The 15439-nt window shown below is 47.6% G+C and overlaps 1 protein-coding gene across 2 annotated transcripts in view; it reads right to left on the bottom strand.

Annotated features, from left to right (window-relative positions):
- DPYSL2 (dihydropyrimidinase like 2) overlaps positions 1 to 15439 on the bottom strand; it is a 126693-nt gene that overhangs the window by 27712 nt on the left and 83542 nt on the right. For both annotated transcript variants that reach the window (XM_070607288.1, XM_008535477.2), the window contains exon 4: positions 2081 to 2245. In XM_070607288.1, coding sequence (XP_070463389.1) covers positions 2081 to 2245 — 165 coding nt within the window. The remainder of the gene's footprint in view (positions 1 to 2080; positions 2246 to 15439) is intronic.

Genomic DNA, 15439 nt, shown 5'->3' with positions numbered 1-15439 from the left:
AAAATATAACCCACTGGGGAATCTGGGAATAGAGCACACAAGAGTTCCTTTTAATATTCTTACAATTTTCTCTAAGGTTAAAATTATATCAAGATTAAAAGTTGCCCATATCTGTATACCCCTACAAATACATATCAGCATTAGTCACAATAGCCAAAGGGTGGAAGCAGCCCAAGTGACCACGGACAGATGAATGGGGATAAACAAAATGGGGTCCATCTATACAATGGAATATTATTCAGCCTTAAGCAGGAAGGACCTTCTGACACATGCTACAACATGGATGAACCCTGAGGACACGATGCTAAGTAAAATAAGCCAGTCACAGAAGGACGAATACTCTAGGATTCCATTTATATGTCAAATTCATAACGACAGAAAGTAGAATGGGGATTCCCCAGGGCCTAGGGGAAGGGGGAATGGGGAGTTACTGGTTAACGGGTACAGAGTTTCAGTTTGGAGAGATGGAAAGTTCTGGAGACGGATGGTGGTGATGGTTGTACAACAATGTGATCGTACTTAATGCCACGGAACTGGACACTTAAAAATGATTAATATGGCAAATTTCGAGTTATGTTGTATTTTACCCCAATTAAAACTTAAAAATTAAAAACCAAAGTTGCCTCCAACTGTTGTGACCTTAACAAGAAAATGAATTAGAAGATTCTGTAGATGAAGATCTACAGAATCTGTAGATGAAAATGTCTTTTCTGTGGTAAACAGACTGCGCTCCGTGCGGATTTTTAAGAAACGTTTTTAAATAAAAGGTCCATGAGTGCAACAAGCAGATGTCACAATTCTCATCCTGGCATTTTTAGTTCTTGCCTCCAGAGGAACCAGACCGAACATCACTGCCCAACATCCATCACAGTGGTAAACAATTGTACTGACAACCCTCTAGCCTTGCAGTTTAATTCAAGCCACTGGGGGTGCTGGAAGCTACCCGAGTTCAATGACTCAGGACATCCTGGCCCTTCCCTCCTGCTAGACAACAGTTGCTATGGTAACCCTCCTGGCTGATTGAGAGTAAATTCATTATAAGTATCAAAAGTTAAATCCATTTGAGTCTTGGTATTCTCAAAAGTGAGAAAGGTCAAAGCTTATCTATTTTCTTTTATGTGGGACCTTTGTGACAGAAAGAATCTTAGGATATCTAGTCCAATACCCTCACATGATAAGATTTTTTAAAAAATTTAAGTGATTTTCCCAAGATCATACAGCTAGGTCATACCTGCCTTTTGTGGAAGAGCAGAAAAATAAACCTAAGATGCTAGATTTTCATTCTGGGCTTTTTCTAGCATATCCATGACTAGAGATTTCCCTCCTGCCATATTACTTAGAGCTCATGGCACTGCTGAGCCTAGAAGTCCTGGACCCCTAAAGCAACAGATGCTTCCCTGATGGTTGAGATCCACTGATGGTTGAGGTCAACACGTGACCCCAGGAGTCTAGTCTACAGCCAAGCTCAAGGAGACCCTGGAAGACAACGTGGCGTGGCAACACCACCTAAATCCCCTGAGGTTCCTGGGAACAAGCGAGAATCTTTCAGAACCCAATCCCTGGGATCTTGCTCCCCAAAATAGTCCTACGGAACAAAAAAGACCCCTCACATTGTCCCAGAGCCTCATCACCCACAAATCTATACTGGTTCTTCCAGGTTTGCAGAAAGAGGCTGCCCAAATCCTCTACTCTGGGTCCTGGGTGCTCTCCTAAGACTGCCTAGAATCCTCACTGGGATATCCATTGTCATCCTTTGGGGTAACTGCTCTTGAAGCCTCAACTCCCCAGCCCGGCTAGGGCACACAGTTCCCTCAAACTAATAAGCTGTGAGTCGTTGTTACATACGAACAGGTCCCCCTAATAAGGCTCATGTGCTCACATCAATGAAAGCTTCTGGTGCTGTCCTGGGTTTGGCTCCCTCCAACCAGCATGAACTGGAGCCTAGGCCCTCTCTCCTTGCAGGCAAAGGGGTGAGGCGCAAGGGGGAGCTATAAGAATTATTCAGAGAGCTTTTCTTCACAGAGCTGTGCTAGCTCACAAACTGAAACGGAAATATCCCCAGAAGGTCAGCACAACCTACCGTGGTCTTTCACCAGGGCCTCCATCTCCTCTTGGATGCCCTTATGCCACTCAGTGATGTCCACGTGCAGAGAGTAGTCGCAGCAGGACTTGCTGTCAGCCCATTCCCTCCACTGGTCGAAGGCAGCCAGCAGGCTTGTCCCAGGCTCGGGAACAACATGGTCAACTAGAAAAGAACAGAGATTTGTCATCATCGACAGAAACCTTAAGGGCCACGGGCCAGCAGGTGTTTTCCCATTTCAATCTTAAACATGGCTTGAGTTCAAAATTGAGATGGTGACCTGCTTCTAAGAATCTACTTAAGCCAGCTGACTACCCAAGAGGGAGAAAGCAGAAACTTGGCATGGCATGACCGCCCCAGTGAAACCACGCATGAACTGCCCAGATCTGATTTCCCAGCTCAAAACCCCTGAAAGCCCACACCTCGGGCACTTTTCACGGACAATGAGTCCTTATGGACAATGGCAGTGTCAAATGGCCGGCCAGAGCTGCCAAACCCTTCTCTGTGTTGATAGCTGCTTGTGAGACGCCCCCCACACCCTGCCCACCCCACCCACCAGAGGACAAGGAACCTGAAGATGCTGGACCAGAGCCATGCAGACTGGGCCTCTTAAACGCTCCCTCGTTATCCACTTCTCATCACCACTCGTATTTCTGCAGCATAATACCACTTTGTAATTTAAGGGAGATCTTTCATCTTAAAAGTTCAAAGCATTGGAAAACTGTGGTTATTGTTGTATTATTATTGAGCTAGGCTGATACGGAGGACAGAGGACTCTGGAGTCAGGCTGACCTGAGTTTGTTTCCTGGCTCCACCGTCCACCAGCAAGGCACTCTTGGGTAAACTATTTAATATCCACTAACTGAAGTTTCCGTGCTGGTTTAAAATAGAGCTATTACCTACCAAGTACATTTGTTATGAGGATTAAATGAGACAGCATATCTATCAACCTTATTTCACTCCCCTATTTAAATCCTCCAATGGCTTCCCCTTGCTCTTCAGACAAAGATTAAAGTACCCAACAAAGCCTCAAAGATCCTGCCAGCTTGGCCCTTGCTTACCTCTACAGCATCACCCTGGACCGTCTCCCCCTTGCACTCTGCTCTCCAACCACACAGGCTGCCTTTCAGTTCCTACAATATCAGCCTGCTCCCTTTGGCCACAGGGCCTTTGCACATTAGTATCTCTCCTAGGTCTTGGAGAGCTCTCACCCAGGTACCAGGATGACAGGAGTTTTCCCAGAACGATTCGTTACCCATCTTCTGCACAGGGACGCTGGTATACAAACTGAAATGACTTGTTCAAGGTCAAATCAAACTTACGCAACACAGAAGATAAAACCCAGGACTCTGAATGCCCAAAGCAATGACTCATTCTTCTAAATAAAATATCAGATTTTCTACACCCAGGTAAGCAGTTCTCAGCTAAAAAATCCCAGCCCAGGCAATGTTAGTGAGCTCAGATTTCTGAAATGGATAAAATCTTGCAGATGCTGCTAAATTGTAATCAACTGAGCTTGGCTTTATATGTCTCAAAAATGTGGACATCTAAGCTGAATTTTCTTTTGATAAATTTCACTTTTTGTAAGTAGTAGTATGTGTACTTAAATGGGTACATACACAGCTGGTACTGTAATGCATACAATGTCATCTAATGAAAGCAATGAGGACGTACACCTGTAAGGCAAGGCTGTTCCATTTGTACAATGCTACCATAGAAACTCTGACAAAACAATTCCAATTTTCTTCTTAAATTGTGCCCCCAACCCCCCTCAAAAAAAAAATAAATAAAGATAACATGACTTTGTAGCAGTCACAGTTTGGACAGAACCTCCCCTGGCTTCATCTCGTCCTCCTCCAAACCACTCTTCTTCTTAGCAGCCAGAAGGATCTTAAACCTTTCATCAGATCCTGTCGCTCCCCTAATTAAATCCTGTCCACCATCTCTAGAGTAAAATTCAAACTCCTCTTGGTCCTGCGATCCGGTCCTGGCTCATCTCTCCAACGTTCTCTCTGCCACCTGCCCCCCGCCACCACCATCAGGCTACCCCAGCCACGTTTCACTCTGACCTGCCCAACCCCTCCCAGCTCCAGGCCTCTGCACAGGCAGTCTCCTCTCTGGAAACCCCTTCCCCTCGCTCTTTACTTGGGCATCTCCTCCTCCTCCTTCTCATCAGGCTGAATGTCACCACCCCAGGGTTGCATCACCACTTGCAGGAGTTTCTTTATAAGTTTCCCTCGTTTGCTGACTCCCCACTAGGATGTAAAGGCCCTGAGAGCAGGGAGTGAGTGCCTAGATATAGGAAGTGCTCAGCGAATACTGTCAATGAGTGAATTGATGTTCCCTCCCAGCTCACACTCCACCTGCAAGAGCAGGTCCAGCATAGAAGGAGGTGCTCTCCTGGGAACACAACCAGATCTTCCTGCTCAACCCCAAGCATCTGTAAGATCATCTGGTGCCATGCTCCTCACACTTCAGGGTGCATAAGAATTCCCTTGAGAGCTTATTAAAACACAGGCTCCTGGGCATCACCCCCAGAGTTTCAGATCTAGTAGGTTTGGGCTCGGACATGAGAATCTGCATTTTTAATAAGCTCCTGGGAGGTAAAGAGTCCATCATGGACCCCTCTGAGCATCACTAAATGAGTGCAAATCTTTTTGTATTTACCCCCACCTCACCTCCCTTCACTCAGGCCCATTTTACCATGAGGGTCCCACTGACCACGTAACAGCATTAACACTCATAAAAACTATCAAGTTCCCTGGCTGTAATGCTGTGCCCTCCCTCCATATCCAAAAATAGCTCCTCGAGTTATGAACCCTTGAAAACTCAGGACAGAGACAAAGCTGAGGGCTTCAGGGAAATAAACATGTTTCCTCCAAGAGCTAATGACACTCCCAAACGCGTCCACGGAAAGCCTCCACGTTTTCCCACAGTTATCTTTCCATAGGAGCTCTCCTGGGAAGAGCTGCTCCAGGGAACACAGCAGAATGTCACGCTCCCTTCCGGAGGCAGCAGATTCCCCATGAGCACACAGCCTGAAAACAACTCGCACGAAGCCCACAGGCCTTTTCTCTGGTGACTTTCCTGAGCTCTCTGCCCTGCACGAGTCCGGCTTTTGCTTTGCAGCTGACTTCTCTTCACTCGTGTGAGACGTGAGGGAAAGTTCACCAATCCCACCTTCCACTGGACTTTAGGGTCAATAAGCCCCAAGTTCTGGGTCCTGCTGCAGCACTTCCTCACTGTGTATAATCTCTGGAACCTCCATTTCTTCATCAATAAAACATGGGCCTGACCTCCCGTGAGGGCTGCAAGAAGTTTAAGAAAGCGTGTGGGAGAGCACCTGGCAAACGTCTGGCACACACCGAGTTTGCATTCCCTTAGGATGAGCAATCGGAAACCCCACTGTGGTTTCAGTGGGAGGCCGTGAATCTGGTTTATGACGGAGCCCAGAACATGCCCCAGGACAGTGGCCTGAATTTAAAACCAGTGTGCGGAGGGCTTTCATCTAGAAGAGACCAGCTATTTCCAAGGACTGCTGTTCCTTCTCTTAAAACTGTCAAAGGACACTAAATTTTTTTAAGACCCTAAATTTTTTCAATTTTATTGAGATATAACTCACATATTACACAATTCACCCATTTAAACTGTGTCATTCAATGGTTTTTAGTCCAGTCATGGAGTTGCACAACCATCACCACAAACTAATTGTAGAACGTCACCCAAAACAGAGACCCCGCGCCCATCAGCAGGCACCCCCCCACTCCCTCCTGCCCCTGCTACTCCCGGCCGTAAGCAACTGCTAATTTGCTTTCTGTCTCTGTAGATTTGCCTGTTCTGAACATTTCATATAAAAGGAATCACACAGTATGTGGCCTGGCTTCTTTCACTCAGCAAGATGCTTTCAGGGTTCATCCGTGTCACAGCGCATGTCAGCACTTCATTCCTTTCCACTGCCTTCGGTGGTTTTGGTATCCGATTTTTATGTTTACTGGATATTGGCAAAGCGTTAGACACAGGATAAATAAGCTGCTCCTTGTAAATTCATACAGGACTTGTTTGGAGTCTGCATTATTTGAAAGACTTTATTTTTTCTTAACTTTTTATTCTGAAGTGTAGCTTCATATGTACTTGTAAGAAATGATGGAGAGAGATCCTCAGCCCCTCCACAAGGCGACGCCCAAGGGTGACATTTTGCCCAACTTCAGTACAACATCACAACCAGGAAGTCAACGCTGACATAATCCAAGACCCCAAGTTTTTAAGAGGCCAGCACAATTGGTGTTTCTGATCAGTTCTCAAGGGCCCTTCATATTTAAAGCACATAAGGATGGCAGAAAAGTCACCACCGCATCCCTAGTATGGGATTGCAGGGGCTGAGCAGGAACCACATTCCAAACATCTTCTGGGGGGATAGCACGTGGAGAGAAGGAAGAGTCAGGGACAGCCCCGTCAGGTCCTTTCCTTGAAGCCTCACACCCAGTCGCACGGAGGGGCAGTTCCACACGCACCGCCCGCGCTCCCTGGCAGACTTACTCTATCAGAATCGCCCATCGCCAGCCTCCCATTCCAGAATCATCACTGCTCATTCTCTAGTCCCAGCACTTAACTGCGTGTGCGTCGGCCTCTCCCTTTCTCATCTTAGACAAATTAATGGACTTGAATGAAAAGCAAACCATCAGGGAGATGACAACACAAGCCACCACTGGCTTATCTATGGCATCCCCGAGCTGGCATCTACTCAGAAAAATGCTGGGTGACCTATTCAACAAGAAATGGCTTTTGTTGGTGGAGAGATAAGAGCCTTTGGGAGCTCAGCCTGCCAGTTAGGATAACGTGCTTTTGTTCTGAAAAAAGGCCGAAAGGGAAGAGAAAGCACCTGCCCTTGGGAATATAAGGGGGACCCAGAGGACAGGCAGTGGAGGACAGACGGAGTCAGACGCCTGTGTTCTGGCTAGTTCTGCTGCTTATTCATCATGTGACCTTGGGCAAGACAGTCAACATCCCTGGGCTTCAGCTCCCTTATCTGTAAAATGGGGCCAATGCTAGTATCCAACCCACAGCGCTCTAGCGAGGTATAAATGAGTTAACATGGGAACGACAGGAAGAACGCCTACTACATAGCCATGCTCAGTAAACACAGCAGGAAGACAAGGTCTAGTCCTTTACAAGGAAAACTGCCGCGCAGTAACCCCTCTGCGCAGTATTTAGGGGCCTTTAACGCACACGGTTACAGGGCTAACTACCTGCCTTGTGCAAATACACTGCTTCTCCCGTGATGCAAGGAAGCACTGTCCTCAGAGCTGGAAGTATCTGGAATGTTTGTGCCTGATTTCCTCCTCTACAAACTGATGACAATAAAGCACCTCACAGCATTTTCATGTGTTCACTGCGACGGTGTTTGTAAACTGCAAAGTGCTGTTCAAATATGAGCAGTTATCATTTATATCCTCTTCTCTCCATCTCCCAAAGCACCAAGCAGAAGGCCGGGCACACAGAAGGCACTCACCAAGCACAGGAGAGACCCAACATCACGCACGCCTCTGGCAAGCAAGAACTTGGCCAGCTCTGGTCTTGAAGCTCTGCAGACCTCTTACCCCCAGGGGCCCAGCCACGGGACACCGCGATCGAAGACGCCAATCTAAGAAGCCCTGGCACGCCACCAAAGTCCTTGGAGCACACAGTTCTACATCCGTCCGCCACATAACTCACCATGGCTGGTGTTTAAACCCCAGCCCTCCTGAAGGCTGGCAAGGGGCCCCAGTGCCTTGGGTTAACACTGGCCAAAGAATGACTGACTTCAACATATGTATAATTCTCATACTTCAAAGATGAGAGTAATAGTGAAAGTAACTAATATTTATTGAACACTTCCATGTGTCTGGTACTATTCTACGCATCTTCCATGGATTATTGTGTTTAATCCTTACACCAACCCCTGAGGTCAGAGCCAGTCTTGGCTCCGGCTTCCAGCTGAAGAAGCTGAAGGACAGTGAGATTAAGTAACGTGCTCATGTTACTTTAAACGCACCTGGCGGGGCCTGCCATACAGAAGGTGTGCAACACTCACACTGCCCAAGCCTCGGCCAAGGGAGGCCCGGGGGAGAACACTGGAAGGCAGTTGACAATGTGGTCTGAGCTGTGCAGCTACTGACTGCAGAGGTGGGATGTGAGCCCAGGACGTGCGGCTCCAGAGCCGCTACTCTCAGAAGAGCGGGGAGCAGCGGCTGAGATGCGAAGGGCAGTGTTAGGCCCTCATACTTTACACCTACAGCGATTAGTTCAATAATTCAATATAGAGAGGGAAACCGTGTCATCAGCCTCACGGTCACAGGCTATTAACAGACTCCTAACTGCCGGAAGCCTGCGGCACTTGGTGATCCCCCATTTCTCTCCTGCCCAAACTTCCGTCAATGTACTCTTGCTTTTAAAACTAAACAAGTACATTCATACAACCACGTCGAGTCATAAGCAACTGTTGAGCATCCAGCGAGCACTGCTAGAATCATTAAGCCAGAATCTGCCGGGAATAAGGGCTGAAACGAGAGCCAGTAAGATGTATTCATAAAAACAAACACATAAGGATGTCTTCAGTGATCTGATGATAGCCAGCTTTGGAGGAAACAAAGAAGTAGAAGATAGAAACCGTGCCCTTAAAATGTCTAAAATCTAGTTGGGAAAAAAAAATACATTAAAAAGTACATATAGGAAACAATTCTGCTTGATCCTGGGACCACGGCCTGCTCCCCGCCCACCCTCCCCGCCAAGCTCTGGAAAGAGCCGATGCTGCCGACGTCCCCACTCGCTCGCCTCCCGTTCACTCTCGGCCCACTGCACCCATGGCTCCACCCTGCCAGCACCCTCCAATGTGCTCCTGATTCCTCCCATCCCCGCCCCCCGCCAACACTGCCTTCCATGGGCCTGGGGTGACCCTTGGCAGCATTGCCCGCCTGCTGCCCACACCTGTCCCAGCTTCGGGATAGCACTCTGCAAGTTCGTCTCTCGCTTCTCTGAACAATCTTCCTCCGGCTCCTCTTTCTCCCCGACATTTTCAATGCTGGTGTCCCCAGGAGCTCTATCCTACTTCATCAGATTCCACTTAGATTTCTGACATTTATTCAAAAGGTCCCGAGCTGGGGATCTGAGCAGAGGAACAGCAGGTCCTTCTTCGGCTGACCTGCATGGAGCTCCTTATTTCTTCTTCTTATCTTTCTTTTCCTCTCATTCCTCCCAGCCAGTCCTCGCTTTCCTCCCTCCTGAACGCCTTCCTCCCAATTTCTCCACTTCCCACGGTCTTCCTCTCCATCTTGGGCTCAGCACTCACCAGGTGGATTCGGGGACCTGGTGTTCTTCAGTCTCAGGCAAACCCCCATAAGAAGCAGCTGGATGCAGGTGGGACCCACAGGCTGCAGCACAAAGGTTGGCTCCTGCTGCACAAAGGAAACTGCCCATCCAGAAGCTGAGAATGGGCACCTGGAGCTCCCCACACCTGCAGTCCACACCCCCTGCCCAGCAGATTTCCCTCCCCGTGGCCTGGTCCCACTGGAATGAGGTTACCATTCCTTCCAGACTCCTGGAAGATGACTCTGGGAGACCAGAGTCTGAGCTGGAGACTGAGGGTGGCCAAAGAGAGGTTGGGAGCAGGGCAGAGAGAAGGCCCAGATTCCAAACCCAGTATTACTTCTGATTCTAAAGACCATCTTGGAAAGGTATCTTTGGCTTTTCCTTCCATTTGACAATTTAACACAGGCATAACCAGAGCTCCCCATTTTAGGGAAATACATCTACCCCTCCAGAAATATTTTTAAATGGGACTGGGACATTCAACCATGTTTAATTTCATATCACTGTTTCCATTTATTTGATAGCAATAATATCAACCTCACATCGGTACAGTTTTTAGTGGTTCACAAAGTGCCATCACATACCTTATCTTGTCTAATGCTCAAACTAGGTAGGAGATGAGGAATTTGGGGGCCATGAGACCTGCCTGCAATCGTGCAGACATTAACGCAGAGCTGGATCCAAACCCGCCTTGTTTTACAGCCTTTACTAGCCATCACCTCCTTGGCATTTCTATGTATAGCACTCACCTCAACTTTCCATATCGAAACCCTTTGCACTGAAAACACACGCAGGTTCACTTAAGTGGGCAGCTCATGAACTGAACTCAGTGGACAGAGGGGAAAACGGCCAATGCGAGTCGGCAAAAATCAATTTGGGACATCAGGTAAAGAGCTTGTCAAAATGTCAGCACCTCATAAAACCCTTTTCAAGGCTTGGTGTAGCTTGCGCATGGTCTCCTTGCGTGCAAGATCAAAGGCCAGGCTAATGAAACCTGTGTGTGGTGATGGAGGGTCATTTATAATGTATAAATCCTTGAAGAGTGACAAACCCAAGACGAGCAGAAATCTTCTCTTTGACTCATCAAAAGCAGACGTGGAGAGACTGGGAGAGACTGAGAGCCCACCTGTAGGCCACATGGGGTCAACCTTCCCAGGAAGGGGCCCCCCCAGAGTCAACCAGTGGGCATGGGGAGGGAGGGCCCGAAGTGATGCGCTTCGCCAGAAAGGGCTTTACTTGAAAACCAGCCTCTGAGGCAGGACCTGGTGGTGCGCTCTCCATTCACTCAGAGCGGATGTGCACGGGCTGAGTGGCGCCTGCAGGGAGCGCTTCATCAAACCACGAGTGGGGAGAACAAATCTGCAGGAGCTCCGTTTAACCACCAGGAGTGCTTAAAGGAATTGAGTGGTTTGTGCACAGTGATGCTAATAACGGCCCATGAGCCTTACTCACTGACATAAGAAAGTCTGGCAGACTCGACTTGCAGAGACTGTTAGTGGCTAGAGTCAGGTTCAGATCCAGGGACCCTTAGAAATTGCTCTATCTTTTTAGTGATCAGGAATCTGAGTCCCACGGAAGTTTCAAAGGTTGCTAAAAGACACATAACGAGATGCAGCAATACAAGAATTAATCCTAGGTCTGAATCCAAAACCTGTATTGTTTCCTTTGCTTTTATTTTTATAATAGGAGAAAATATTACCTATAATCCTGCCATCGTAATAGTAACTATGAATCTTTTTCTATAGCGTCTTCCAGATCTGTCATGTGCACATATTTTATGTGGTGTAATCCCAGGGCACACTCACTTTTAATTGTGGCTTTTTTCTTAATACCATGTTGTCTTAGAGTCTTCATAATTCAATTTTTTATGAGAGCTACTTTTGGGGGAAACCACTATGACTTTCTTAACCATTCTCCTATGTCGAGCCTCTAGATTGCTTCCAATTTCCCTCTATTATACATAATGTTCTTATGAACATATTCATGCAAATAACTCTCCCCCATTTTAAATGGGTTTCTCTGGAGAAGGTCCTAGAGTTGGCATTCCTGGATGAGCCACGGTTCTTGATCACGTTGCATTCCAAAAGAGTCACCACTTTACACTGCCACCAGCAACACATCAGGATGTCACCCCAGCCAGCACTGGTATTTCACTTTATTTGCTAACTATTTAAGGGGGTAAAAAACAAAGCTCTTTCACTATACTAGGCCGTCTCTGTTTCCAATAAATGGCCACCTTCCAAGACCCAAATAGGGGGCTGAGTAATACATGAGATGAGATCAACCAGCTGTACCAAGAAGTCACTGACAATTTAACAAGAATGTGATTAAATGGCTACGTCCAGCATCTTAGTTCTAGCAATCCCTCAACGCTTCTCCCCGCTTTGTCAACCTGAGCCCTACGATGATTTCCACAAAGGCCGCCTCATTACGCACATAAGGCAGCACAGATCTCGAGAGAGCCCAGGCCCCTGGGTCCCAGGTGCACAAAGAGGCGCTGTGCTTCCTCTCAGCTCCGTGTATGTCCACAGACGGACACTCAGTAGAAAGTGCCATCCCCAAAGCAGGATGACGAAATTGTGGCCTGGGGAGAAGGCAAGGAGAGCCAAAGGTGAAAATCTCAGCCAAACTCGTTAGAATGCAAAGCTTCAAACTTGAGGTCAATGCAGAAGGCCTCCAAGAGATGTTGAAATCCTTGGCTAACTGCGGGAGAGGGTTCTGTTTCCTGTAATTAGACAGGCATTCTGAGTCTGAGTCTGAAAAGATGCCAAGTTTCATGGATCTCCTATCCACGCACCGGCGGGAGAACACAAAGTGTGCTTCAGGCGAGTACTTGGAGCCTGGAATTCCTCTAAGCATTCTGAAGTCCTGGGGAGAGACTTCTCACAAACAGGGACTTCACAGGCCCTCAAGCTTGCCAGCTCTCAAACGCACTGCTCAGAAAACTGGGCCTCAACTCCACCATCTGAAAAGCTGGGCTGAAATATGCTTTCCTTCATGAAAGAAATGCTAGAGAACCAGTAAAAACAGTGCTAGGTGAGCAAGGCCTCCAACACTGTAACTGTCCACGCTGACGTGCTGGGGACAGGGCCATGATGGAAACGCACAGGGAATGCACTGCAGATCTACAGGGCTTTGGCTCCCAAGCTCACCTGTCTGGGGTTGAATCCAGGCTCTGTCACTGACTAGTTCTAGGACCTTGGGCAAGTTACTTAACCCCCCAGTGCCTCAGTTTCCTCATGTGCAAAATGAGAATAGCAACAGTGCCCACTTCACAGCACAGGAGTTAAAAGCATGAACTCTGGAGTCAGCTCTGCCACCCCCTGGCTGTGTAAATCAGGGTCCCTTACCCTCTCTGGCTCTGTTTTGTTATCTGTAAAATGGAGATAATAACAGTACCTGTTCACAGGGTTGTCAGGAAATGGTATTTGTAAGGGGCTTACAGCAGTGCCTTGCACAGTAGGTCCTATATAAGCATTTGTTAAATAAATGAAGAGTAACATAGGATTGCTTGAGGCTATAAGGCTGCTTGTCCCAATTCCTGGCATGCAGTCTTCTCCAAATGTTCAATTTTACTTTGAGGTATAGTGCAAAGGGGATCTTGGGGCAAAGAATCTAGGAGACCCAGGGCACCCTCCAGTGCTGCTTGGGGGCCAGCAGGAGAAGGGCTCGGCAGGGGAGGCTCAGGAAGAAGACCCAGGAGAAGTGACTGTGCAGGGGAAGGGGCTAGAGAAAAGCATTACTGAGGGGGCCCGAGGCTCCCAGTGCCCCAAAAAGCGAACTTCATCCAGCAGAACAGCCCCGGGCATAAAACCGAGGAAGACCAAAACAAGCAAAACAAATCTGTCCAGTTTACACAGCAAGTAAGCACTGGGCGTAAAATAAAAGACTGTAAATGCCAGAGCACGAAGACCCTCTGTCCACAGGCATAAACCCAGACTTTTCACCTCCCAGGGAACCTCCCTGCATGCATGCACCCCTCCTGACCCTGGACATCCTGATGGAAACAATCTTCCCAGCAGACGGAACGTATCAGGAATTAATAAATTCATCCCCCGTTTTATTATGAATCAAATGCAAGGAAAACTGCCAATCAGAGCAGATAACACAACTAATCATCATTAACAGAGATCATCGAATTCCAATCAAAAGCCAAGAAACCTGATCCCACTCTCAAAACAACACTTCAGTTAAATCTCCAGCAGGCTTTTACAATACACAAACTAGTTATATTTTCAAAAACCCCTATGGATATGGGAACCACAAGCTGGGATCGATGACCTGGTTCTCCCCTTTCCCTCTCCATGTGGGAAGGAGAGGAGCTGGCAGGAGATGAGGTTCCTAGAGCCCGAGGCTCTACAGATGTCCTGAGTAGACCCCCTTCCATCAGCACTGTGTACAGACACAAGGCGCTGGGCACCGGGATGAGGACGGGAGACTGTACATGTGCCTATGTGTGCGCATGCGTGGATGCAGCTGTGTGTATGCACGTGTGTGCAAACATGCGCGTGTGCCTGTCTGAGTGTGACAAGGCAGAGGGGTAGGAGGCGAGCTCCCTACTCGGCTTCCCGTGGCCTTCGGGCTGCTCTAAGGAAATGAAGGAGACTTGCCAGTTTTCATCACAGTCTCCCATAAAATAAATTCCAGACTATGAACAAATTACATAAAGGGTGAAAGAAAGTAATGAGCGACAGGGACCCTAGAGGTCGGGGGCATCGGGGGACAACCTAAAGGGACTCCATATGGGGCCAGGTCAGACTCAGCTCTGAGGAGCTCCACCTCGAAAGAGGGGCGGCAGCTGGCCACGCCGGGCCAAGATGAGGTGGCTGGGGAAACATGTGAGTAATGACACTTCCTCTGTTTGTCTCAGCTTTGGGTTGCCCGGGGCTACCAGACCACAGATTCAGTGCTGGCCTGCCAAAAATAAGAGATTACAGGGCTCTGTGGAACATCACAAAAAAATAAAAGTCACACCACAAGGCTTTCACATGCAAAGATTGAGTCTGTCAGAGTTTTCTTTCCTGCCGGTTCCTTGTTGGGAAGGGAATACAACTATACACTCAAGGACCTGCAGCTTCCTAATTAGCGATCAACAGAAACACGTGTACTCACACACAACGTGTGGAACTATGTCAAAATGCTCCAGCCAAAACCCCAAGGTCATCGTCAAAACAGGAAAGAACAACAAGCAAATTAATGAAACAGGGTCATGTTTACATTCCTGTTGAAGTAGATAATCAAACAAACCCTATGATCTGATAATAATCATCTTTCTGTGAAAATATAGACTGAACTAAAAGACGTGATGTTCACACCTACTATATTTCAGGACACCATTTATGAACACACATCAAATAACATAACACAGACAAGAGCGCCTAGTTCAATAAGAACTGGCGTGTACACAGGACTCTAGCGAATAAGCACGTATCCCGCCCTTGCCCAAAGCTGCTGTGACAGTCTCACTGTGTATGGCAAAGACTGTATTGGCTATTGGATTGGAGCTCAACCCAGAAACAAAAGCAGGAGGAATCTGGTGTCTATTCTATTTATTCCAATGTTGCACAATTCTTCTCCTTGCATCCCCTCCAAATAAAGCTGGGCAGGGAAGGAAGAGTTGGTGATGTCATATGTTGACTGGGATCTATCTAGAGCCAACATAATTGACGGGTGTTTTCCTCCTAGGAACCTGGACTGAATTCAAAAACATAGCATAACATCTCTGGAGTCTGAACCACGGCCATTATACCATCATGTGCTCCCCATCACAGGCTGAGGGCTAACTGTTCAATGGGTCTTTTTTTCTCCCAGTGGATTAATAAGACTCTGAATAAAAGCCAATACATCTGGACAATAAGGTTGAAGCGTGAGAGGGGACCCAGTTGTTCAGGGAGACTTTAATTACACTTTACAACTGTGTGGGTAGATGAGAGTTCAGGTTGCACACCAACACCAGCCGGCACCACTGTCCATAAATTTAAACACTTCCTCACATTATGTTCTCTTCCTTCCCAG

This window comes from Equus przewalskii, chromosome 2 (assembly GCF_037783145.1).
Source record: "Equus przewalskii isolate Varuska chromosome 2, EquPr2, whole genome shotgun sequence".
NCBI classification, from domain to species: domain Eukaryota; kingdom Metazoa; phylum Chordata; class Mammalia; order Perissodactyla; family Equidae; genus Equus; species Equus przewalskii.
Note: the sequence above shows the minus strand (reverse complement) of the source record. Positions and strands in the feature narration are given on the sequence as shown.